At 42.5% G+C, this 25,608-nt stretch overlaps 1 protein-coding gene across 9 annotated transcripts in view; it reads right to left on the bottom strand.

Moving 5' to 3' along the window:
• The window catches only part of DMXL2 (Dmx like 2), a 304,172-nt gene that overhangs the window by 169,312 nt on the left and 109,252 nt on the right, over nt 1-25,608 (bottom strand). For all 9 annotated transcript variants that reach the window (XM_073618681.1, XM_073618685.1, XM_073618686.1 and 6 more), the window contains 4 exons: nt 21,483-22,167; nt 9,166-9,287; nt 4,558-4,647; nt 2,806-2,923 (listed from right to left, as the gene is read on the bottom strand). In XM_073618681.1, the coding sequence (XP_073474782.1) occupies nt 2,806-2,923; nt 4,558-4,647; nt 9,166-9,287; nt 21,483-22,167 (1,015 nt within the window). The remainder of the gene's footprint in view (nt 1-2,805; nt 2,924-4,557; nt 4,648-9,165; nt 9,288-21,482; nt 22,168-25,608) is intronic.

Here is a 25,608-nt window from a genome sequence, read left to right as displayed (position 1 = left end):
ATTTTTTTAATGATTATAAATGTATTTTGCATTTATATGAATGGTGTATAGCTGCATTACATATGTGCATTACATTCATTTACTATACACCATTCACATTTAAATAGGAACATGTATGATCTTTAAATATTGATAAAAACAATGTTTTTTTTATAATTAGGTTAATGTATATTGTGTAGGGGGAATTTATCTTTATTATTTTATTAATATGTTGGGGAATAATGTGTGCTGATTTGTGTTAAACTTTTGTATTTTATGGTTCCTCATACTGTAATCCCGCTATATCACACGAGATTACAGTGAGAGGAGCCGTTCTGAGGAGTTCCCGGCGTTTGTAGATCGCTCTTCAACTCAACATGAGAAGCGATCTACACACTTTCATAAACAGGCACTCAGAGGAGAGCGATCTCCTCTGAGAATGCCTGAGAACTGAAAAGCGGTATTTTACCGCACTTTCATAAAAGGACACCTTAAACAGGACAGTCAAGTTGGCAGACAAACATACATGTTTGTGTTGTAGGAACATTCCAAGTTTATACTTTGGAGATAAGCAGCGGAGAAGAGACGCTTTGCATTGCGGACTTATCTTGATAAAGGTGGTTTTAAATCCATATCAACTACCTTTACTCCCCAGTGCAGCCTTGAGATGGGTGTCTGTAAACTAGTAAGTGTGATAAAGTGGCCTGTTTTTAGAATGAACAGACAAAACCTAAATATAATAAGGCGTACTTTGTGCTGGGCAGCAAAAACATAGCCAAGTACGAAGGTATATTGCTACAAAAACCTACAAGCTATACACAGGATTTAAATGCTCACACTTCCTAAAGTGATGTTTCTTTTTTACATCATTATATGCATGCTTTATAATATAGTTCTGTCTCTAGAGTCAATACAAAAGCCAGATGTAGGTGTGTTCGTGCCCAAAAGAATTTTCCATAATTGGAAGTCCATATGTTGAGGTGACACCTTTACTTTGGTTATGGGAAGGGGCAGAGACACAGACTGCTAGGAGGGAAACTTGCCATTGCATTCTTGAGGAATTGGGGTGTGGTTTAGGAAGTGGCGACCCAATTTAACAGAATAATGTTAGTATTAAAAACCTTTAACTGGCATTACCTTTCAAAGATCGAAGGTGGGAGATAATATTTTATACTGCTTTTCAGTTAACCAAGCCTGAAGAAATGGCTATATACAGTGACTTGCGACTCCTTTTTTAACACTGGAATGTGTCCTAGTTGAGTTTAGTTCATTAGTGAGTCTATGAACTGTGTGACTATTTCTCTCGTTCCCACAAAAATGTTAAAATCATTGCTTTAACTAATTGTGATACATATCCATTTGTATGCTATATAACCATTTACTCTTTTACACTGTATATGCGTTTCTCTGTTACTCATATCGGAATATTACCGTATTTATCGGCGTATAACACGCGCCGGCGTATAACACGCACCCCAAGTTTAGGAGGGAATTTTAAAGAAAAAAACTTTTAGGAGGAAAGTTTAAGGAAAAAAACTTACATTTAAATGCCCATCAATGCAGCCTCATCAGTGTCCATCTGCAGCCTTGTCAGTGTCCATCTGTAGTGTTGTCCCTGATTGCAGCCTTGTCCCCATTGCAGCATTGTCCCCCATTGCTGCCTTGTCCCCCATTGCAGCCTTGTCCCCCATTGCAGCCTTGTCCCCCATTGCAGCTTTGTCCCCCATTGCAGCTTTGTCCCCCATTGCAGCTTTGTCCCCCATTGCTGCCTTGTCCCCCATTGCTGCCTTGTCCCCCATTGCAGCCTTGTCCCCCATTGCAGCCTTGTCCCCCATTGCAGCTTTGTCCCCCATTGCAGCCTTGTCCCCATTGCAGCCTTGTCCCCATTGCAGCCTTGTTAGTGTCCATCTGTAGTCTGTGCATCTTTGAAAATGGCGCTGCCGTTCTCGGCCGCTGTCGGCCATTCTCGGCGGCTCTCGGCCGCTTTCGCCCATTCTCGGCGGCTCTCGGCCGAGAATTGCCGAAAGCGGCCGAGAGCCACCGAGAATGGCCGAAGGCGGGCGAGAGCTGCCGAGAATGGCCGAAAGCGGCTGAGAATGGCGGCGCCATTTTCAAAGCCGCCGAGAAAAGCTACAAGCCGCTGTGAGCGTCCGAAAAGCTTACAATCGGCGGCGGATCAGGGTATAACACGCACCCACGATTTTCCCCTGATTTTCAGGGGGAAAAAGTGCGTGTTATACGCTGATAAATACGGTATATTTACACTGTGCCTTTATTTTTTTTTAATCAACTTTATTGCTATCAAAAGCGATGAACAACGTGGGCTGTGACAGGCCTTTTTATGGAGATATCTAGGATCTATCAGACTCCATATCTCTCCTCTGACCTCCACAGCATCCAATCCAACCAAGATTGGGGGACCCCCTTCTGCCGCATGTAAAACTTATCCAGCAGCTGTAAAACCAATCAGATGACTTTTATTAGAAAGAGAATCGCTAGCAGAAAAAAATGGTACCGGGATTCTGGTTGTAACCTCAACCATGATCCCGATATAACCACCTCAATACAAGGCCGTGTATATACGTATGGTGGTATTGAGGTGGCTAAATGGCTTGTGCAAATGTATATATATTTTTTTTTTACAGAAAAATATTTTAATGTTTTGCTTTTCATTTCAAATGATTAATCTGATAGAAATATAAAATATTGCACTTATCAGAGATTACATCAGCCCTATACTTGACTGATAGCAGTGCTTTATTTTTGTTTTTACACTGAAATTTATGAAAAACCTGATTCTCTGACGATGTTATGCTGCATTCATACCTTGAGATGGTTGGAAGAAAACCTCGGTTTCTTTTGCTTTCAAATTATCTTTATGTGGCTTGTATCCTAAAATGAAGTCTTCTTGAAAAACATGAAGCAGCTGTGTTCTTGATCCACACTAAGAATACAAAGAGAAGCATCAGTCATGCTCACTAAACGTGTACTAATAAATCCATCTACAGGCATCATGTTAAAGCAGAGGTACACACAGGTGTTAGGGTAACAATGTATCAGTGTCGGGATATAGAGAACTTTACACAAAGGGGTCAGGGGCGATAAAAAAGCCCAATTCATGTTTGGGCTGCTGTAGAAGAACTACACCTCATTTCAACCGTAACCTTAGTTGACATACATATCACCTGCTTTGCCAAAGAGCTACAAATCTACAATTACCAATGTGCTGGTGTGACAAACATACACATAAATGTAAATGTACAGCCTGAAAGTATGATAGCAGCAATTTCAATTCCCTCATTTAAAAAAAAAAACAAGTAATGTTTTAAGTTAGCAAATCGTGTAGCACAATCTAGAAGCATAAGCCCTGGTTCACACCAGTGCAACTTGTCATGCGACAAGTTCAAAGTTACATGACATGTCGCACTCCATTTGTGGCAATGGAACTGTTCAAATTGCTGCGACTCAAGTCGCAGCGACTTTGAAAAGGTTCCTGCACTATTTCTGTGCGATGTCAGTGTGACTTGCATTGACATCTGTTAAATGAGGTTGCACAGATATCAGGAAGCTGCACATTAAACCGCACTGCTTTGAAGTCACACTGAAGCAACGCGACTTCAAAATCGCACTGGTGTGAACCAGGGCTAACTTGACTATACCAGCTGGCTGGGCTGAAAGATAATCCCAAAACTATCAAGAGGGAAGCCATTCCCCTAACCTCATCGTCACCTTCCACACAATGTAGCCCCAGTAAACAACTAAATCAATGAATACAGATTTGTTAAAGAAAGAAAAGAAGCCAGTTAATCAGGAACAACTGAGATCAACAGAGTTTTAAATAAAGTTTAAAGCTGAAGTCTAGGTATGATTTCATTGCATAGTTACATTGATCCAGTTTGGACCGTGGAAGCTGCACATCACAGTAGCAGTCATCGCTACTACAGTGATAGCAGCAATCTTGCAGGTGCTGTGCCAAGCGCCTTTGCCACTGCATGGTAACCGCAGGGGTTCACAGAACACCGTGCAGTCTTTTCAATAAATACAAGGTGTTCTCTAATTGGACAAGGTGAAAATCATGGTGTCACCACCCAGCCTCTCCACCTCGCCCAATCAGAGAAAACCCTGTACTCGGTGGAAAAATATACAAGGTATTCTGTGAATGGTTGCAGTGGCAACCCCATGTGGTTAATATGTAGTCGCACTCTTCAGTCAGACAAGGGCTTCTGTCAACACAGAGTGGGACCAGCGTGAGCGACATATACACCCAGGGAAGCCCCGGGGTGTAAGAGATATTCCTAACATCTTTAGATAAAGTTTTTAGGGCATCTATTGTACCTATGGTCCAAAATTGGTTAAGAGATATATAGTACACTGATCGGTTACTGGAGCGTTAAGTGAACCATTCTTATTTCATTAACTGCAACCATCTGCCATTAAGAAAACTCTCAGACAAAACAAGGACATAAAATGTATATTTTTAGGTAACCAACCTAATAATTAAAAGCCACTATGAGGTACTATGAAAAAACATACAGCATTTCCCTACTGCAATGACTAAACCAGTACAGATTGACATACCTTGTTTGTTATAGCATCAAGCTCAATGATACAGCCAGGGCGAGCAGTAGATTGTTGGCTTACAATATTAAAGACTTCACCAATGAGTTTCTAAAGTGTAATAAAAATAACAAGTATTATTTTCATGTACAACAGACAAGTGCAAGACAAATCCCAAAGTAAACATCTATTTCAAATATAAAATGGTACTAGATTAGACCAATCCCCCCCCCCCCCCCCCAAACGAAAAAAAAACAAAAAAAAGATCAATACCGTAATCAGCATATGCACGACGCTGAAGTGAAATTTACTACCCGATCCTTTTCTGCCTGGCTACTGGGCATGAGTGTTGGAAAATGCTATTGTTTTATGGCTGCATCAGTGTGTGCACAATATGGGCTTGTGTACATGGCATCGGTTTGCACCTGAAATGCTTTACCAATGTACTGGTCAAAGGTAATGCAAAAGCAGCTTAAAACGTCTTGATGCAGCTTAGAGGGTCATAAAGAGGTCAGAAGAACTTGCGATGGAACTTTGAATGATCTCTGAAGCATTGAAAACTGATTTCAAATACAAGCTAAATGCATCTGAAAGCATGCTGCATTTGTCCACTAACACAAGATTTAGCCAACCTTATGTATGAACAAACCAATTACAGTTCTGATAACCCACAGATGAGAAAGGCAAACTGGGGTGCATGTGCATTGGCCTAACCCAGCACAATTTCAAAATAAAAGACTAATATTTATGTATATTTAAAAATTAGTTAAGAAAATGCCTAAACAAAGCTTTCCTTGGCATCCAAAGCAATTCCCATAACAAAATCCTGCACACAGCATGGGGCTCTGACAGGTCCATCTCAGCACAGTGAGCGGAGACAGACCTGTCATCCGCCTGCTCAGCGGGGATGAGCAGAGCGATCCCTCACTGAGCATGAGGAGTCCGCCAAATGGAAGCACCTGTGTGAAAGGGGCCATATTTTAGAAAGATACAAAAGCCTCAGCAGCAATGAAACAGATGAACATGCATGAAAGAGTCCCAATAAAACCATTCTGCTATATATAAACGTCCCATCGGAGAACTCCAGGTTTCCTGTCACTTTAAATATTTCATTTGGACCAGCTTGGTTATAACAGAAAAAAACAAAAAAATATACTGTTCTCCAGGGCTCAAAATCAAAGAGTTCCATTGAGATAGATAAGATATTCAAACCATAAAGATATTATATATATATATATATATATATATATATATATATATATATATAAAATTAGGACCAAAAAATAAAAGTATGGACTCAACAACCACATTCCACAAATAACCAATAAATGTACAAAGTAGAGTCGTCTTCCCTTCAGCTGCCAGAAGAGTGTGTCGCTTCCACGGCATTTTGGCTATGCAGAAACAACCGTGTATTATTTTTACGTGAATACAAGTTGTTTCTTCATTACCAGAGGTGCATTTTGTGCATTTTGTGACATCATCTGCCCGCCTCTCCTTCTCAAACAATCAGAAAATGGCATGGTAAGAATTTGTTTTAACCCGGCTGGCCCAAACTAAATATTTAAAGTGATAGGAAACCTGGAATTCTTCAGGAGAAAAACTGCCAGATCCACAGCAGGGGAAGTCTAATTTTTAACAAAGCCCTCCTCAAGTGGGTAAAGGACTGATAGCCGCTTGTGAGCAAAAATGGGCTTGGGTGTGTTTGGACTGAACCCGCCAGGAAGCACTGCACACCGCCCGAGCCCATCCTTACTTGTGAGGAATGCACAGCTTGTCAGGATTCTTTGGATCTCTGCAAAGGATGATGGGAAATGGGTGCGCTGCAAAGGTCCTGGGGACTCTATAAGAGCTTAAAGCGGAGTTCCACCCAAATTTTGAACAATATCTGTATGTATTCTCTTCCTTGCCTATATGCTGACATGCCGTTTAAAAAAATTTAAATCGCCGTAATTACCTTTTATTTTTCTATTCTTCTTTGCACTTCCTGGTTCTCCTCCCGTGGGAGTAGGTGTGTTTCTAGCCTCTCCCAGACTCCTGGGAGCTAGTCTCAGGCTTCCCAAGATGCCACTGAGCATGTGCGGGAACGAGCGGTGAATGCTGGGAGCACAGCATTCACCACATCCAGGAAATAAATGCTTGTGGGTTTCAAATGCCCACAATGAAGATGGAAACCGCCTGCAGTGAATAATATAAGTTATTCTTTCCGACGAAATCTGACACAGGCGGACATATTACACACAATATGTGAGTATGTAATGCTGAGAAGAAAAGTTTGTGAATGAAAAAAAAAAAACCGATAGATAGGTGGACCCCCGCTTTAAGCTTGGAACAGTATGGGTAGAAGCTGCAGGCTCATCTTCCAATTTTAAAGTGGTGTGAATTACATCAATAAGGCCGGCCACAGACAGAGCAAATTTCTTTTCTGCAACCACCGGTTGCAGGAAAGAAATTAGCTCGTTCTCCCCATCAACACAGACAGCGTTAACAGGGTAATCCCTCCTGCTGAGCCATTGTGTTCTCCCAGCGGGGGAAGCTGTCCCCGCCAGGAGGACTCAGTGCTTATGGCTAGCAGCTATAACAGCCGCTAGCAATAATCGCATGTAAAATCCACCAGGCTGGTTGTACCCAAGTTGATCGATCAACTTAGGTATATTCAGCCTGCCCATACATGGCTCAAATCTTGGCCGGGTCCTGCTGAACCGGCCAACATTCGAACTATCTACGGCCAGCTTAAGAGCAGCTACGCTGGTAGCAGGAAGGGGTTCAGGTGGTCAAAGGTGACCAAATCACTGTGGACGGGCAGCAGACACAAACCATATTCACTTGTCACTTTTAGTAAGAAGTGATGGGAAGGTGCTCCCACTACAATGACTGGCAGGAAGGAATGCAGCCATTACTCAGCGCTCAGTCCTTCAACGTTAAAAAGCGGGGATTTATGTTTGCCATTCGCTGGATATGTCAGGCATTGTACCAAGTCATTGTGTATGTCTTTATATTGTACAATTGTTTTCAATAAAGCACTCCTATTTTGTTAAAAAAAAAGTGGGGATTTGTAAACAGTGACCAGCAGCTCTGGTAACAAGGTAGCTCCTGCTGCTCGGCCCACATAACTACATATAAAGTGACACACCTAGGGACTGTGCTAAACCTATGAACCTGGAAAGAGCTTCATACCCAACAGTACACTCCGGTCTAGAAAACACCATAATGCTGAACCCAATGCCTGAAGGTTGCATTCCAGGCTAGTCCCACAATCGTCCAATCCAGCAAGGTCCAGGTAGGGCCTCCAAAGCTAGTGGTGACAAGCTCCCAATCTGGATAACTGTGTATAGAGACCATCTCAGCAGCTAGTAAAGAAATCCTGATTAACCACTTGCTGACCGTATAACCTAGATATAGCCGGCACGGCTGCACCAGATCACATACCCAGTACGTAATCTGACACTTCCGGGTAGGGGGCGTGTGTAAGCTGCCGCCGTGCTATGAATTAAACACAGCAGATGTTGATCAGTGGGTGCCAGCCAATGGATTACCGCCAGCACCTGGTGATCATCATGAGTTCGCACAGGACAAGGGGGCTCTGCCAATGTAAACAAGGCAGAGCTCTGTCCCGTCATCGAGGAAGTGATTGATTTTCTTTCCCTGCAAAGCAGGGAAGAAAATCTATTAGTTCTCCTAGTGAAAGCACCACACAAAGTAGACAAACACTGGCTAGGCAAAAATCTTACCCTTTGATTGCCCCAGCCTAGATGTCTAACCCCTTCCCAGCCATTAGTACAGTGACAGTGCATATTTTTAGCACTGATCACTGTATTAGTGTCAATGTTTCCCACAAAGTATCAAAAGTGTCAGTGTCCGAACATCCGCTGCAATTTTGCAGTCCTGCTATAAGTGGCTGATCGCCACCATTACTAGTAAAAAAAATAAAATAAAAATTCCAGTATATGGCCCATAGATTGTAGACGCTATAACTTTTGCGCAAACCACCCAATATATATACTCCTCTTCGGATTTTTGTTTTTACCAAAAATATGTAGCAGAATACATTCTGGCCTACATTGATGAAGAAATTAGATTTTTTACATTTTTTTTTTTATTGGGCATGTTTTATCGCAGAAAGTAAAAAATGTTGTTTTTTTTTTTAAAATTGTCGGCCATTTTTGTTTATAGTGCAAAAAAAAAATACCCAGTGGTGATCAAATACCACCAAAAGAAAGCTCTATTTGTGGAAAAAAAGGACATCAATTTTATTTGGGTAAAGTGTTGAAGCAAACGCGTGATTGCCAGTTAAATTAACGCAGTGCCGTTTAGCAAAAAATGGCCTGGTCATGAAGGTGGGTAAATCTTATGGAGGTCAAGTGGCTAAAGAAAAGGCACCCTTGAATAAAAAAAAAATTGCTAGCAAAAAGAAAAGTTAAACTCTTCTCAGCAGAACAAGCGTCCATTCTCCTAGGACACTAGAAAAAAATCTGAGGAATGCTGGGAAGAGGAGGGATAATACCAGGCTGGTCATTGTTTTTGTTTTTGTCCTAATCCTCCTGCAGGCAAGCAGTATAACCCAAATGTTTCTGAATATCTGTGTCCCTCAATGAATAAGAAATAAGATTATAAATGATTAATACTTACAGAGGACTCAGGATCTGAAAGCTCATCCAGTAGCTTTCTGGCATCGACAACTGCTTGATATAATCTCAGATTGGTCCCATCAGAGGCAACAAAGCAGGCACTGGCAGAGTTACAGTATGTGCCTAAAAAACAAAAACACAAGAAATAATGCAAACGTCTGAGTGATAGAAATTGACTATGGGAATTAGTCAATTAGGCAAACAACTCTTAACATGCTGCGATTTCAAAGATCTGGCTGTATACAGACTGTTCAAGTGTTGGATATTAATTTGATATTAATAATGCTGAAAGGGTATGATTTCTATGCTAAATTTTAAAACAGTCTAAATATAGCCTATTAAAGTGTATATAAAAGCATAATAACGTAATTATTATATGGATACAGTACTAACAAAACTAATAATGTTAATAGAGTAATCTTTCTGTTAAATGTGTAAGCAATGCCACATTTTAAAAGTTTCTAAGAGAAATATGGGAATTGGGTTTTTGTAGAATCATACTTACCTAGCTGGATGCAGCATTGTTCCGATGCTGCATCTGTCCCCCGATGCCTCTAACACGGAGAACAGAGCAATCAAACACCGCCGATCGCTCAATTCTCAGAGCTTTCTGAGCAGAGAGCTGGTGACAGTCAACAGCTTTCTGCTCTGCTCCCCTCCTTGCCCACTGGAGCACTATGCTGTGGAAGTGGCCGGCTCAGACTTTCAGCGGCTGTCTGCTGAAAATGAGTCACAGGAGTGCAGAACGAACTGCACTCCTGTGATCCACAGCCAAACGAGCTTTGGCTGTATTGTTTAACTAAAGCTCAATTTTTTTTTATTTTGTTAGTGTATGGAATGGGGAAAGGCTAGATCACCCATCAGGTTTTTATTGCTGTATGTATCCTCAGTGGATGGATTTACTTTATTTGTCCCGGTGATTGTTGTCACTGTGACAAAAAGGCAGGCAGCCCATGGATGTGTGAGATTTTTATTTAGTTTTTGTTCAACCAGAGGATTGAACAAAAAAAACAAAAAAACACAAACTTGATTCCCCCATCCACACACTCAATGTGGATGGGGGAATACTCCCTGCTGAGCTATAGTATTCTGACAGCAGCATAGGTCACACTAATCAGTGTTTGGGCAGGTTGGCCGGGTTCTGAATGTGAGCAGTAGTGAGTGCCTTTGGAGCTCCTGCTCTGCGCTTCTGATTAACGATTTGCCAGCAGCACCTGTAAGTCTACCCGCTGCAGGCTCTGCTTTTTGGCTGTGAGCTTGCTTTAGGTCCAAGGTCTATTCTGAGCTGTCCAGCGCTTCTACTCTCTGTGCGGGTGTCTTGTCCTAAAGAAAACCTATGGGATATGACCAGATGCAATTGTAATAAAGAGGATCCGGTTGTTATGCATTGCAAAGCTCAGGCACAGGATGGTGCTGCTGACCCTTCAGCCCCCACTGCTAAATGACAGCAGGGGGATACACAAAAGGAGGTGGCTGCAAAGTTGGAGCACTTTACTGGCACCTTTGCAAAGGACACTGAGTAAATAATTCAATTTTCAACCAACATTGAATTATTTGGCCTCAACACCAAACGATATGCCTGGCAGAAATCCAATACAGCTCACCATCCAAATAACACTATTCCTACAGTAAAGCATGGAGGTGGCAATATCCTGTTATGGGGAGGTTTCTCTTCAGCAGGGACTGGAGCACTTGTCAGGATAGAAGGAAAATGGATGGGGCCCTCTGCCAGAAAGTTGTCAATGGAAAGATTTACCTTCCAACATGACAATGACCCAAAGAACACAGCAAAAATGTCCACACAGTGGTTAAAGGAGAAAAAGGTGAATATTCTTGCATAGCCTAGTCAGAGCCCAGACTTAAACCCCATTGAAAATATGTGGAATGACTTGAAGACTGCAGTCCACAAATGGTCACCATCAACTTTAACTGAACTTGAGCATTTCTGCAAAGAAGAGTGGGCAAATATTGAAAAGTCAAGATTTGTGAAGTTAGTAGAGACATATCCCAACAGACTAAGACCCCTTTCACACTGGGATGTTTTTCAGGCGCTTTTGGGCTAAAAATAGCACCTGTAAAGCGCCTCCCCCGCAGCCCCAGTGTGAAAGCCCGAGTGCTTTCACACTGGGGCAGTGCGCTTGCAGGACGTTAAGAAAAGTCCTGCAAGTAGCATCTTTCGGGCGGTACAGTAGCCCCTGCCATTGGAATCAATGGGCACTGCTGCCGAAGCGACTGCAAAGAGCTTCAACAGCAGCGCTTTCCGGGGGGTGCTTTTAACCCTTTATTCGGCCACTAGTGGGGGCTAAAAGCTCCCCACTAGCGGCCGAAAAAGTGCCGCTATTACAGCGGTAACACCCCCCGCCCTAGTGTGAAAGTGCACTAAAGGCAGTAATTAAAGCAAAAGTGGTTCAACAAAATACGGTCATAAGAGAGATGATCCTTTTTCCAACTCAGTGATTTTTTTTTTTCCTGACATAGTTACATAGTAGGTGAGGTTGAAAAAAGTCCATCAAGTCCAAACTATGTGTGTGATTATATGTCAGTATTACATTGTATATCCCTGTATGTTGCGGTCGTTCAGGTGCTTATCTAATAGTTTCTTGAAATTATCAATGCCCCCTGCTGAGACCACCGCCTATGCAAGGGAATTCCACATCCTTGCCACTCTTACAGTAAAGAACCCTCTACGTAGTTTAAGGTTAAACCTCTTTTCTTCTAATTTTAATGAGTGGCCACGAGTCTTGTTGAACTCCCTTCTGCGAAAAAGTTTTATCCCTATTGTGGGGTTACCAGTATGGTATTTGTAATCATATCTCCTCTCAAGTGTCTCTTCTCCAGAGAGAATAAGTTCAGTGCTCACAACCTTTCCTCATAACTAATATCTTCCAGACCCTTTATTAGCTTTGTTGCCCTTCTTTGTACTCGCTCCATTTCCAGTACATCCTTCCTGAGGACTGGTGCCCAGAACTAGACAGCATACTCTAGGTGTGGCCGGACCAGAGTCTTGTAGAGCGGGAGAATTATCGTTTTCTGGAATTAATCCCCTTTTTAATGCATGCCAATATTCTGTTTGCTTTGTTAGCAGCAGCTTGGCATTGCATGCCATTGCTGAGCCTATCATCTACTAGGACCCCCAGGTCCTTTTCCATCCTAGATTCCCCCAGAGGTTCTCCCCCCAGTGTATAGATTGCATTCATATTTTTGCCACCCAAATGCATTATTTTACATTTATCTACATCGAACCTCATTTGCCATGTAGTTGCCCACCCCATTAATTTGTTCAGATCTTTTTGCAAGGTTTCCACATCCTGCGGAAAAGTTACTGCCCTGCTTATCTTAGATCGTCTGCAAATACAGATATTGAACAGTTTACCCCATCCTCCAGGTCGTTTATGAACAAATTAAATAGGATTGGTCCCAGCACAGAACCCTGGGGGACCCCACTACCCACCCCTGACCACTTTGAGTACTCCTCATTTATCAACACTCTCTGAACTCGCTCTTGTAGCCAGTTTTCAATCCATGTACTCACCCTATGGTCCATGCCAACGGACCTTATTTTGTACAGTAAATGTTTATGGGGAACTGTGTCAAATGCTTTTGCAAAATCCAGATACACCACGTCTACGGGCCTTCCTTTATCTAGATGGCAACTCACCTCCTCATAGAAGGTTAATAGATTGGTTTGGCAAGAACAATTCTTCAGGAATACATGCTGATTACTGCTAATGATACCGTTCTCATTACTAAAATCTTGTATATAGTCCCTTATCATCCCCTCCAAGAGTTTACATACTATTGAAGTTAGGCTAACTGGTCTAATTCCCAGGGATGTATTTTGGGCCCCCTTTTAAATATTGGTGCTACATTGGCTTTTCTCCAATCAGCTGGTACCATTCGAGTCAGTAGACTGTCAATAAAAATTAGGAACAATGGTCTGGCAATTACTTGACTGAGTTCCCCAAGTACCCTCGGGTGCAAGCCATCTGGTCCTGGTGATTTATTAATGTTAAGTTTCTCAAGTCTAATTTTAATTCTGTCCTCTGTTAACCATGGAGGTGCTTCCTGTGATGTGTCATGAGGATTAACTCTGCAGTTTTGGTTACTGAAGCCCCCCGATTCCCTCGTGAAGACTGAGGAGAAGAATAAATTCAATACCTACGCCATCTCCCCATCCTTTGTAACCAGATGTCCTTCCTCATTCTTTATGGGGCCAATATGGTCTGTCCTCCCTTTTTTTACTGTTTACAGTAAATCTTGTGATTTTTTTGCTCTCCTCAGCTATGTGTCTTTCATGTTCTATCTTAGCCGTCCTTATCGCACCCTTACATTTCTTGTTGCATTCTTTATAAAGTCTGAATGCTGATGATGATCCCTCAACCTTGTATTTTTTTAAGGCCTTCTCCTTTGCTTTTATATACATTTTTACATTGGAGCTAAGCCATCCAGTACTTTTGTTCACTCTTTTAAATTTATTACCCAATGGTATGCATTGACTAATGCCCTTATTTAATAATGCTCTTAAAGCAAACCCATCTCTCCTCCGTGTTCTTTATTCCTAAGATTTTATCCCAATTTATGCCTTCTAGCAAGTTTTCGTAGTTTAGGGAAGTTGGCTCTTTTGAAATTCAGTGTCTTTGTATTCCCCTTATGTTTCCTATTTGCGCGATTTATACTGAAGCCAATTGACCTGTGAACGCTGTTACCTAAATCGTCCCATATTTCCACATCTGTGATCAGGTCTGTATTGTTGGTAATCAGTAGATCCAGTACCGCTTTATTTCTAGTTGGTGCGTCTACCATCTGACCCATAAAATTGTCCTGCAAGACATTTAGGAACTGGCGAGCCTTGATGAATGCGCGGTTCCCTCCGCCCAGTCTATGTCTGGATAGTTAAAATCCCCCATTGTAACACTTCCCGTCCTTGCTGCTAATCCAAATTGTGATAGGAGATCTGTCTCCCCTTCCTCCCTTAGGTTCCTCCCTATAGCATACTCCCAGTATTATTTTCCCCTTAGCTTCATCCCTTTGGAGCTCTACCCATAAGGATTCCACCTCCTTCCTAGCTCCCTTAGTGATGTAATTTCTCACATTCACTTTACACACACACACACACACATATTTTATATATATTATATATATATATATATATATATATATATATATATATATATATATATATATATATATATATATTCTTGATATATAGGCATACCCCTCCCCCATTTTTACCCACTCTATCCTTGCGATAAAGGGTATACCCTTGAATGTTTGCCAGCCAATCATGAGAGCTGTTGAACCAGGTCTCTGAAATTCCCACAGAATCCAAACCCTCCTCGTACAACAGTATCTCTAGTTCACCCATCATGTCCGCCGCTCCTGGCATTGGCGAACATGCCACGTAGTTTAGACTGGTCGCATATTATCCTCTTATTGGGTGTTCCGAGATTGCAACTAGGACTCACTACTATACTTACCTTGGGTTTATGTGCTTTGGTCAACCTACCACTAATGCCCTCAATACTACCCTCTGGAATATGTTCCGCGCTGACTATCTCTACCTCTAGACCCCCCCCCCCACCCCCATGGCCTAGTTTAAAAACCCCTCTAACTTTTTGGCCATCTTTGTTCCCATCTGATCTGCACCCTCCTCATTTAGGTGCAGTCCGTCCCTTCTATAGTACCGGATATCGACTGAGAAGTCGGCCCAGTCCTCCAGCAACCCAAACCCCTCCTTACTACAACAGCTCTTCAGCCACTTGTTAACTTCCCCAATCATTTCCCCCTCTACCCTCCTGTCACCCATCTACTCTTTGCTAGTGCTTTCAAGTCTTTGTCTCCACCCGCCTCTGTGCTGGCCCCTGCCGTGTACGTTCCTGGCTCTCCATTAGTATGGAGAGACTTCTCAGTGCTGACAGTTGTTTCCCCAGATTCAGAACCGGGGCTTCCAGGGAAACAATGCGCTTACATTTTGCACAGCAGTATTCACCCTCGATCGGATGATCAAGGAACGCATACATGCCGCAAGATGTAAAACGAGTCGCCTCTCCACACCCGCCGGGCATCATACCTATTAAACTTAATGAGGATTATACCCTGTCCAAATTACCTAACAACTAGCTTCCTGTCACTAATACTCAACAAGACAAAACACAGGTACTCAACAAGACAATACACAGGTACTCACAGAACTACGACATGTTGGTGTTATATATTTCATTTGGTTGCAGTAGTAAATACAGCTGGCTAAAACAAAAACCAGGTCTCTACATTTCAGGCTGCAAAGCAACAAGTGTGATTATTTTAAAAGGAGGGTGATTCTTTTCTATACCCACTGTACAAAAATTTGGGTATACCAGAGAAGGCTGGGGGTGAAATCCAGTCCAATTTATTGAAGACTGGTTACTTAATTCATTTGGAAAGGACATTTTATCACCTTTATTTGTGGTAGACGGAGCTCATTGCGTTCCCTCTCACCCTCCATCTCATAGTAACAACCTACCCTGAGCTCTTCACCAGGCAAGGGATAAGAGAGATTAACCAACTGGTGGTTCGCAAATTTTAGTGTTTCCGGACATCTCTACTGATGTTCAGAAACAGCGGACAAAATTTCAAGATGTTAAAAATGTGTAAGTAATCTTCATTTATCATATGCTTTTTCCTGCAAAATTAAAGTGGAAGTCCAGTCAAAAATGTTTTTTTTTCCTATTAACCTCCCTGGCGGTATGATTATTTCGGATTTTAGGTGCTGAAAGCGGTACAATTATTTGGCATGGAAATTTGGCGTTTTATATTGTAGGTCTGTAAATCTTAACAATAACACACTTAAATCTGTCCAAACCAGAGTCTAGTAGATATCCCGGGTATGATAAAGTTTGAAACACAAAAACATAAATTATAATATAATAAATAAAAATAAATAATTAAAAAAAATTTAAAAAAATAGTAATAAAATAAATTTCCCCACAATTTACTATCGCTCAATTCTGCAAGTGTTCTAATTTACTATCGCTGTTTTCTAGCTGGTCTAAAGCCACTTTTGACGTAAAGGAACACTTTTTGGTTGCTATGGACAATCTCCAGTTTCCAGGCAGAAAGAACAGTGTATATCATGTAAAACTGCATGCAGGGCATGGGCCAGAGCACTGGGGACAAAAGGGATGTGAAATCATTTCATACAGTACTGTAATCTGTAAGATTACAGTACTGTATGTGTTATGATTTTGACAGTTTTTTTAATTTGCCGCCAGGCTCCGCCCCCGTGCGTCGCGCCGCTCGCAGGGAACGGAGCCTGGCACGGAGAGGCTTCGGAGGAGGACGGAGCCCTCGGACACTGCGGGGGACATCGCAGGATCCCAGGGACAAGGTAAGTAACGCCGCCCCAGGATCCTGCAATGCGATCCCGAGTGTGGCTCGGGGTTACCGCTAATGGTACTGAATTTTAACCCCGAGCCACACTCGGGAATACCGCCAGGGAGGCTACTAAAAGGATTTTTTCTTCATACTTACCTGTAAAATCCTTTTCTTGGAGTATATCACGAGACACAGAGCAACGATAATCATGACTATATGGGTTATATGCCACCTACTGATGGATGGGAACTGCCAGATAGTCAAGCAGGAAGTCCTCCCCTATATAACCCCTCCTACACAGGAAGGACCTCAGTTTTGTAGCAAAGCAATGAATATCCCAAAAAAGATGGGAGGGGCCTGTGTCCCATGATGTACTCCAAGAAAAGGATTTTACAGGCAAGAATGACGAAAAAAATCCTGTTTTCTTTATCATACATCACGGGACACAGAGCAACCATAATAATGACTATATGGGATGTCCTAAAGCAATGCACTTGAGGGGAGAGAGACACAATCACAGAAACTGCCACCTGAGGAGGACTTCTGCCGCCCAAAACATACTGTGGCCAAAGCAGTATCCTCCGTGGCTTTGATATCCATCTGGTAAAATTCTGTGAATGTATAAACAAAAGACCATGTAATGGCCTTAAAATCTGAAGCCACTGACTTCTGATGGCGGATGGCCCAAGATGCCCCCACACATCTGGTAGTGAGCGCTTTTACCAACAAAAAGGTGTGAGGGGTTGCTCTTTCTGCCAATAATTAACTGGCGAATCCAATGACAATAGTTAACTTGGATGCCTCCTGCCCACCCTGGGCTCTAATGACAGCACAAACCAGGATTCCTGACCTGCGCTGACAATTCAAGTAATTCTGACTGCCTGAAATACCTCCAGAGTATGCAGTGATCTTACTCCTGCCAACTGAGGATCAGAAAATAAGGCAAGACATTGGGGTTGATTTACTAAAGGGAAATCCACCTTGCACTACAAGTGCACTTCAAGTATACTTGGAAGTGCAGTCGCTTTAGATCTGAGGGAAAGCTCTGCTGATTTTATCATCCAATCATGTACAAGCAAATATGCTGTTTTTTATTTTCCTTGCATGTCCTCTTCAGATCTACAGCGACTGCACTTCCAAGTGCACTTGTAATGCAAAGTGGATTTGCCTTTAGTAAATAAACCCCATTGTCTTGATTTAAGTGAAAACTAGACACCACTCTAGGCAAAAAATGGATGAGGACAGCAACAATACTTTATCATGATGTGAGACCAAGAACGGCTCCTTGCATGAAAGAGCCGCCAACTCTGACACTCCACCTAGTGAAGTGATAGCCACAAAAGAAACCACCTTCCGAGATAAAGGATCAACAGAATCTCCCGACTGGTTCAAAAAGTAGCCTCTGCAAGGACAGACAAGATCAAATTCAAGTCCCAAGGACACAAGAGTGTTCTGACAGGCGGGACTGCCTACATTACCCGCTGTATGAAGTATGAATCGAGGAGCGAGAAATGGCCTCTGGAAAAAAATTGATATCTCCTTTCCCCTATCGATTGGGGAAAGAAAAAGAAAATCTCCCACTCGCATATTTCTGCGGGTGCCACTTCGTGGCTTCAACCCAGGAAAAAAAAAAAAATATTTCCAAGTCCTGTAATTGAAGTTCCCCAAAGCTTGCTTCCAGGGGCTCAACAGTGCTGAGATACAGAACTCAAGACCTTTAGGGTTGCACTAGTGGAAACTTTGCAACTTTGATGTGACTTTGAGTGCAGATTTGATCCAACTTTACACTCTCTGGATCAAAGTCGCATCAAAGTGTGTTTGATGCATGAACACGCACATAAAACTCATTTTAGTCCGGTTCACACTGGATAATGTGGGAAACCCTGCGATTCAGTGCTGGTTCCCGCATCGCAACTGAATCGCACATCTGTGAACCGCTGGGGGTTTAATGCAAAGTTATTGGCACCCCCAGATCGGTTTGAATATCGCAGTGTGAACTGTAAAATGGTGCAGGAATTGGATAGCATAGGTGTGAACATGCAAACTAATTCCAGTGTGGACCAAAAAAAGGATCCTGCACCATTTTGGTGCAAACGCGATGCGATTTCAGCCATAGAGTTTGTATGGATGAATTCGCATTGCACAGACATTGCATGTGAACTGCACAGCAATGCGGTGTGAATCACATGCGATGTCTGTGATCTCACAACTGTGAACCCAGCCTGAGTCGCACACAAATCTTTGATTTTTGTAAAGTGTATGTGTAGCCACTAAACACACTGCAATTCTCACACATTACCTTTACTCATTATACTCAGTCTCTGCTGCGTCTACCTTCTCCCTCTAAAGTTTGCCTTAAATTGTAGAAAAATATATTATATAATCAGGCCTGGGACAAGGAGGAAAAGGGTTGGACAGAAAAGGTATGAGCCCCAGGAGCAGAAGTATAATGTGTGAGGCAGTGTGTCCATCACAAGCGCAGTGACACAGCAGTGCTGCCAGTGTCCACTGGCTGCCAAAGTCTGCATTGATGATGCACAATACATACATATGGCAGACTTTTATCAATACAGCACCTTCCCCAGTGTCATAGGTGTTCCAAGTGCTGGGGCTCTTAGTGCTCCTGGAAGAAGCAGCAGTAATGTCAGGCAGAGTGATTTCTGAGCAACTGGTGAAAGTTAGTCCTGGCTCTACACGCAGGCGTGACATTAAAGGCTTTTTTTGTGTTTGTTTAACTAACAAACGTGTCACACTTGCTTGCTTTGTGCAGTGTTTTTGCACAGAGCAGCCCCGATCCTCCTCTTCCTAGGTCCCTCATCGGCGCTCTTGGTCCCTCACTCCTGCCAAGTGCCCCCAGAGCAAGCAGCTTGCAATGAGGGCACACATGCAGGCTTGTTCCTGAGCTGGTGCTTTGCGTATCTATTGACATACAGAGCCGCAGCTTGGCCCACGTCCCCTCTCTCATCATTGGCTGTGATTGACATTGCCAATGGCTCCCTCTGCTGTCTCAGCCAATGAGGAAGGAGAGTCTCTGGAGAGCCGAGGCTCTCATGCACCTTGTTGGATCAACATGGTGGCAATCTCGCAGCTCTACAAATACAGGGGATTGACAGAGTTAAAAGTCTATTAGTTGCAGTCTATTAGTACCTACTTTTTTCCTTTTTTTTTTTTGCCTAATAGATTTTTTGGGTTGAGGGGGCAGTGGCTGGGGGGGGGACTGCGATACTCTGCTTCATGGCTGTGGTGGGAACTCTACCTCCTGTTGTGCTTGGTGGGCACTACTGCCTACCAGTAGAGCTGCACGATTCTGGCCAAAATGAGAATCCCAATTTTTTTACTTAGCATAAAAAGTATACAATTCTCTCACAATTCTCGCGACGTAATTTTTCCCTCTCAAGTATCCCCCTATCCTCCTTTCAGGTGCCCCTACTTATCTCAGGTGTCCCCCCTTTTCCCGCTCTCTCTACTGTAGCTGGGCTCTGAGAGCTCTGAGAGGGCGGGATCAGAGGGGTGGGACTCTCCCTGTTCCGGACATATATAACTGGGCAGGATTGAATTCTAATTGTGATCCATTCAATCCTGGCCAACAGCAGCACAGCTAGCTATCAGAACAGGCTGCGTATGAAGGGGGTTCATTGTGAAGAATGCTGGGTTCTGTGAGGCGGTGTTCTGTCAGAATAGCTAACCCATCAGATTAGGTAATGGAAGTTCTGTCCTGTAAGCTGCACATGCGTCCACCGATACCAGGTTTGCTAATCTGACAGAACCCCAGCAGAAGAAGGTGGCGGAGGACATCATACTACACCCAGCTACGTATTGTATTTAAGAATAATTTTAGCAATAAAGTGAGCGTATATGAATAAATAAATGTTGACACCTGTGATGCTGTTTTGATGTTACATTTTGAAAGAAGCTGGATGCCAGCAGTATGAAGGTGGCGGAGACCATGTTGGTACACCCCGAACTGCTCAGTGCTAAACCTTTAGGGACTTGGGAGGTTATACAGCGTGTCACATGATATAAAGCCTCAACTAAACCCACAATTCTCTTAGATTGTAAGCTCTAAGGAGCAGGGCCCTCTGATTCCTACTGTATCAAATTGTATTGTATTTGTACTGTTTACCCTCAAGTTGTAAAGCGCTACGTAAACTGTTGGCGCTATATAAATACTGTATAATAATAATAATAATAATAATAATAATATCAGAGGATCTGCAGACAACAGAACAACATGGTACAGAGGTATGATCTATGCTGGGACTGACCATTCTATTTAGGTCTAATGAAAAGAAAGTTAGAGTTCAGCTTTAAGTACTGCAGAGTCTGTAGTCTTCAATCATGGATAGACTTGCAGTGAGATGAGATGAGCAATGTGCTACTTTGTGCAATAATACAATGCAGGAATCAGAGCCTACATATACACAATGAGGTAATAAAAAAAGACAACATTTCCCTTTTCCCAAGTATCACAAATTCAGGGAATATTAAAAGGCGAAGTAGGGTCAAAGCTCTTTTAGCCCTACTAATCCTGTGGGTCTCAGAAGTGCACTTAAATCTGCACTCCTGTTACCCTGTGAGGTCGCCTCTAGACTCTGAGGGATCCTGACTTTAATGTCAGGATCAAGCCAGATGCCTGACCGCACACTGCTGAGAGGCTGAGCCAGCTGCTCCCGCCCCCCTCCACAGACCGGCACTATAGTGAGCTCTGGAGGGGAGAGCAGAGAGCCACTGACTTGACAGTCACCAGCCCTCTGCTCAATGAAGACTGAGTACCGAGCGAACATCGGTCTTTAATCCCTCAGTTCTCGATCTTAGAAGCGGTAGGGGACAGATGCATCGGACCAATGCTGCATTCACCTAGGTGAGTTTGATTGATTTTTTTGGGGGGGTTTGTTTCCCATACTCCTCTATTAAATGGCCATTTAAAATAACAAAATAAAAGTGCTGCTAGTTTTAGACACTTACCGAGACAATAACTTGGAATAAGCGTTGGAAGCCAGGCTACATTGCAGAAGGCAGAAGTGCGAAGAGAATTTATACGTGCTAGTTCAGAGACTCCTCCACTGTATGATAAGGGTCCAATTGGATCAACACGCCATAATATTAGTTCACTATAAATTGCATTTGGGTCATGGAATGTCTGAGTTGCAGCATTTCTAAAAGGCTGCCTAGGGAAACCTTTGACATTCTTAATGGGATCTGTTACTTTACTACTTCTATCCACATCCCAGGGATTGAATTCAGAGTCTGGTGTCACCAACACATTGTGATGTGAAGATGTTAAAAGCAAGGGCAGCACAGAATGACAAGCCAAGTCATTGAGATGAAATCTGTGGCCGCAATATCGAAACTTGTGTGACACAGTGAGTACTGAAGAAAAAGCCGATTTATCAGCAAAGGTAACTGCCCACTGATTCAACGAGCCATCAATATGCTTGGAGACCATCATAACAGTTGAAGCCATCACACTGACATTTGGAAGCGTTTTGGATGTATTTAAACTTAGGTCACTTGCTGTCATTTTCTGCTGCAGTAGAGTGGAAGCAGCTTCCCTAGCAGAGGTAGTACAAGCATACATCATAATATTTTTGCTAAGAGAGCTGGCATCTCCTGATGGAAAAGCAACAGGAATCCGTGAAGAAAAGGAAACCTGGAAAAAAAAAAAACACGTTAAAATACATATATAAAAAGCTTATTGTCTTTAATGGCATATGACTGAAAAATAATATGGTAAAGATTATGATGTTGAGCAATTAACTAAGCAATGTTTTCATACACTGATTTAAGAGAAATATAAACCTAGGTGGGAATATTAAAAATGTGAAAATAATCCTATAACGTATATAATGCCTCTATATTTAATATCCCTGTGAAAAAGGAGTCTCATACTAAAGGTGCCAAATTGTAACAAATGGCTAAGTGACCATAAACAAAATAAATAATAACAGATAAATGCATCAAAAGTGAAAATTTCCCATACGTGAAATTGGTGTGATCTACTCTAGCTTATGCTAGCTAAAACAAACATAAATTAATGCGGTTCTACTGATGATTTTTTGCTTTATACGAGCTACCAATGTGTGAGTACCGCTCTGTCATCTTTCTCAAATAAAACTTTTTAAATGGTTTTACGCTATGGGCATCCCTTCTCTTTTATGTTTAATGCCAAACCGATCCTGAGATTGCCAGTGACTGCTGCACAGTTGCACAGACTGTGACTGCCTGTTACCCCTGCAGGAGTGAATAAAGCTGGTGAGTCTCTGAACAATAAGAGCACGTGATGTAACAACACTGTCACCAAAGAAGTTAAACATTAGAGGATGGCACTGAACACACTTGTTTATTGAAATATCTAATTGTCCACAATATCCATAAGGACTATTCAGATTCACTATTAAGCACAAGTCACTAATTTTTCACAAGTGCGCGTTATAAGGAACTTTCTGCAACACCATTGTCTATTTCAGCTGAAGTATTAACCTGGTTTTGCTTTCCATCCCCCCCACCCCCATCTCCGTATGCATTAATTTATGTTTGTTTTAGCTAGCATAAGCTAGAGTGGATCACACCAATTTCACGTATGTGAAATTTTCACTTTTGATGCATTTATCTGTTATTATTTATTTTGTTTATGGTCACTTAGCCATTTGTTACAACTTGGCACCTTTAGTATGAGACTCCTTTTTCACAGGGATATTAAATATAGAGGCATTATATACGTTATAGGATTATTTTCACATTTTTAATATTCCCACCTAGGTTCTTAATTAGAACAGCGCCACACCCACACTCTATATTTCTCTTACACCCAGCTTTTTCCACCTAGATGGCGATTGCATCTGTGGAAGCAGCAGTTCTTAACCCTTATTTATTTCTGTTGCGCAGGTTTTTCATTGTTTTTCCATACACTGATTTGCCATGATGATGTGCATTGCCTAATAAGAACTAATGCTAATCTGAAGGACTTGTATTAACAAACTCTGCTTTAATGCTTTAAGGGCCCATTCACACCTATGCTTCAGCAATTCAGCTGAATTGTATTTCTGGCTTTCGTTATAAAGTGCCATCATACTATTCCATATACCGCACAATGCTAGAGGACTGAAATAGTATCTGACAGTTTATCAGAGATTAGAACGCCACATATTTATTTCAAAAATTAAAAAAACAATGACAAGCAAGACTTATGACAGAAGAGACCATAATGGGCACTTCTGCCATAAATGCTTCCTCTTGCCTGACAGTGGTATGTGCACTGAGCTGCGCATGCCAGAAATCTATGCACCTATATAAAGCTTGCAGCAGCAGCAGAAGACATCCAGTAGTCCTGCTGCAGCAGGAATAATACAAAAGGCAAAAAGGCCTGGAATCTTCCTATTGGGAATTTACTGTGATAAAAGTTACATTTGTCCACAACAGCTAACAGACATCTCCCCACTTTGGAAAGTCCCTTAATGTTGAAGGGGGCTTTAACTGTGGGTTTGGTGGATTTGGAAGTCCAGGGTTTTCAGGCAGGCTGGGAGCTTGGCTTTGAGAGTTGTGGCTTGGGAGTAATGGAAAACTCTTCTTGGCCTCTGAGGAGAAGTGAGCCTTACCAGAATGGAAGATGAGATAAGGGGACCTCCAACGACTCATCAAAGCTATAATTAAGGGATGAACTGCTATATGCAAATACTTTCTGATGGCATTAGCCCAATCAGCTAGTGTTCAGCAGACTAAGGTCATGGCCAAGAGAGTTTGCAGTGCAGGAACTCTGAGCATATGTTCTAAAAAAGGCTCCTAACTGCTTGTCAATTGCTTGTCCTTAAAAACAGATGCAACTGCCAAAGGGATAGCAAAGTTTTGTTATGGCAGAATACTGCTGAACCCAGTGAGGGGGCAGTCCACTTTTTAAACAAAGACCTCCTCAAGCAGATAAAAGTCCATATAGCCATTTGGGAAAGAAAAACAGCTTGTCGTGGTTCTTCCAGTCCCCATAAAGCATGACAGCACAGAAAAATTCTTGGTGATCTTAGGAACCCTAAAGGAGCCTTAACTGGGGACAGCTCTGGAAGAAGCTAAACGGCTGAAGGGTGGTGTGTACAGCATTAATAAGACCCAAAGCAGTCTGAAGCCTTCAATTCCTCAGGTAAAGGATCGTCGACCAAGGACTTGAGACTCAGCATTAGACAAAACCGCAGCAACTGAAGGCTCAAAGGCCACTGAAATGGACTATGAACAGATCAGAGAAGGATTCTGCAGGAGAAGTTGTGAAAGCACGCTTTGTCCTCAGCAGTCAGAGCCCACCTTAAAATGTGATTTTTGATTGCATGACTGCAGGGAAATCTTCCCAGAGTAGAGCCAATGAGGTGGCCACATTCGATAAAGCCAGTAAAGATTTAAAAGACAGCAAGGACTCTAGCAGAGGTCAGACAGCACTGTAACCATTCGTGTAGCGTGAACTGCAGACAACTGGGCCTGGTCCCCAAATGTCTCCGATCTAACATGTTGTACTGCAAGGTGGGAACAACATAACTCTGCTTCCAAGACAAGGCCTCAAATACTCACAAATCTGGCTGAGGAGTACCAGGGAAAGGTCAGGTGGCTGAGGAAGAGATCCAAGTGCCACTTGCAGGCAGTAATGGCATCAGGAAGGTTCTTCCTCAACACTGATTGGCAGGAAAGAGTGTGGACTGCACTGCGACAGGCCAAGCACATGAGATTAGTGCTCAATTCCTCAGCATTAACTCCTTTTCATGATAAAACTGGTGGAAGTGGGAATTTCAAAAACAGCGCCCAATGGTCCCAATCATGAGGGAGACCCAGGTGTTTGGCCCACACAGCCTACATAAGAAGTGAGTTTTCAAAGACTGTGTCACACCTGAGGTTGTGCCATGGCTCTGGACCTTGAGGGCGCTCCACGGCTAACTTGCACAATACAATCAGGTTTGGAAAGCCCCATGAAGCAGAGCCCAACAGTATAAGACTTCTTGGGTGGGTTCAATGCAAGAGAAAGAAAATCTTGTATTGATCAAAATCTCTTTCCTTCGAAAAGCAATGTACTAGTTATTAACTCTAGTGTTAAATAAAATGCTGCATAGTGCTAAATAAC

The sequence above is a fragment of the Aquarana catesbeiana genome, linkage group LG03, assembly GCF_042186555.1.
Source record: "Aquarana catesbeiana isolate 2022-GZ linkage group LG03, ASM4218655v1, whole genome shotgun sequence".
Taxonomy (NCBI): Eukaryota; Metazoa; Chordata; class Amphibia; order Anura; family Ranidae; genus Aquarana; species Aquarana catesbeiana.
The sequence above is the reverse complement of the archived record's forward strand: the minus strand, read 5'-3'. Positions and strand labels throughout refer to the sequence as shown.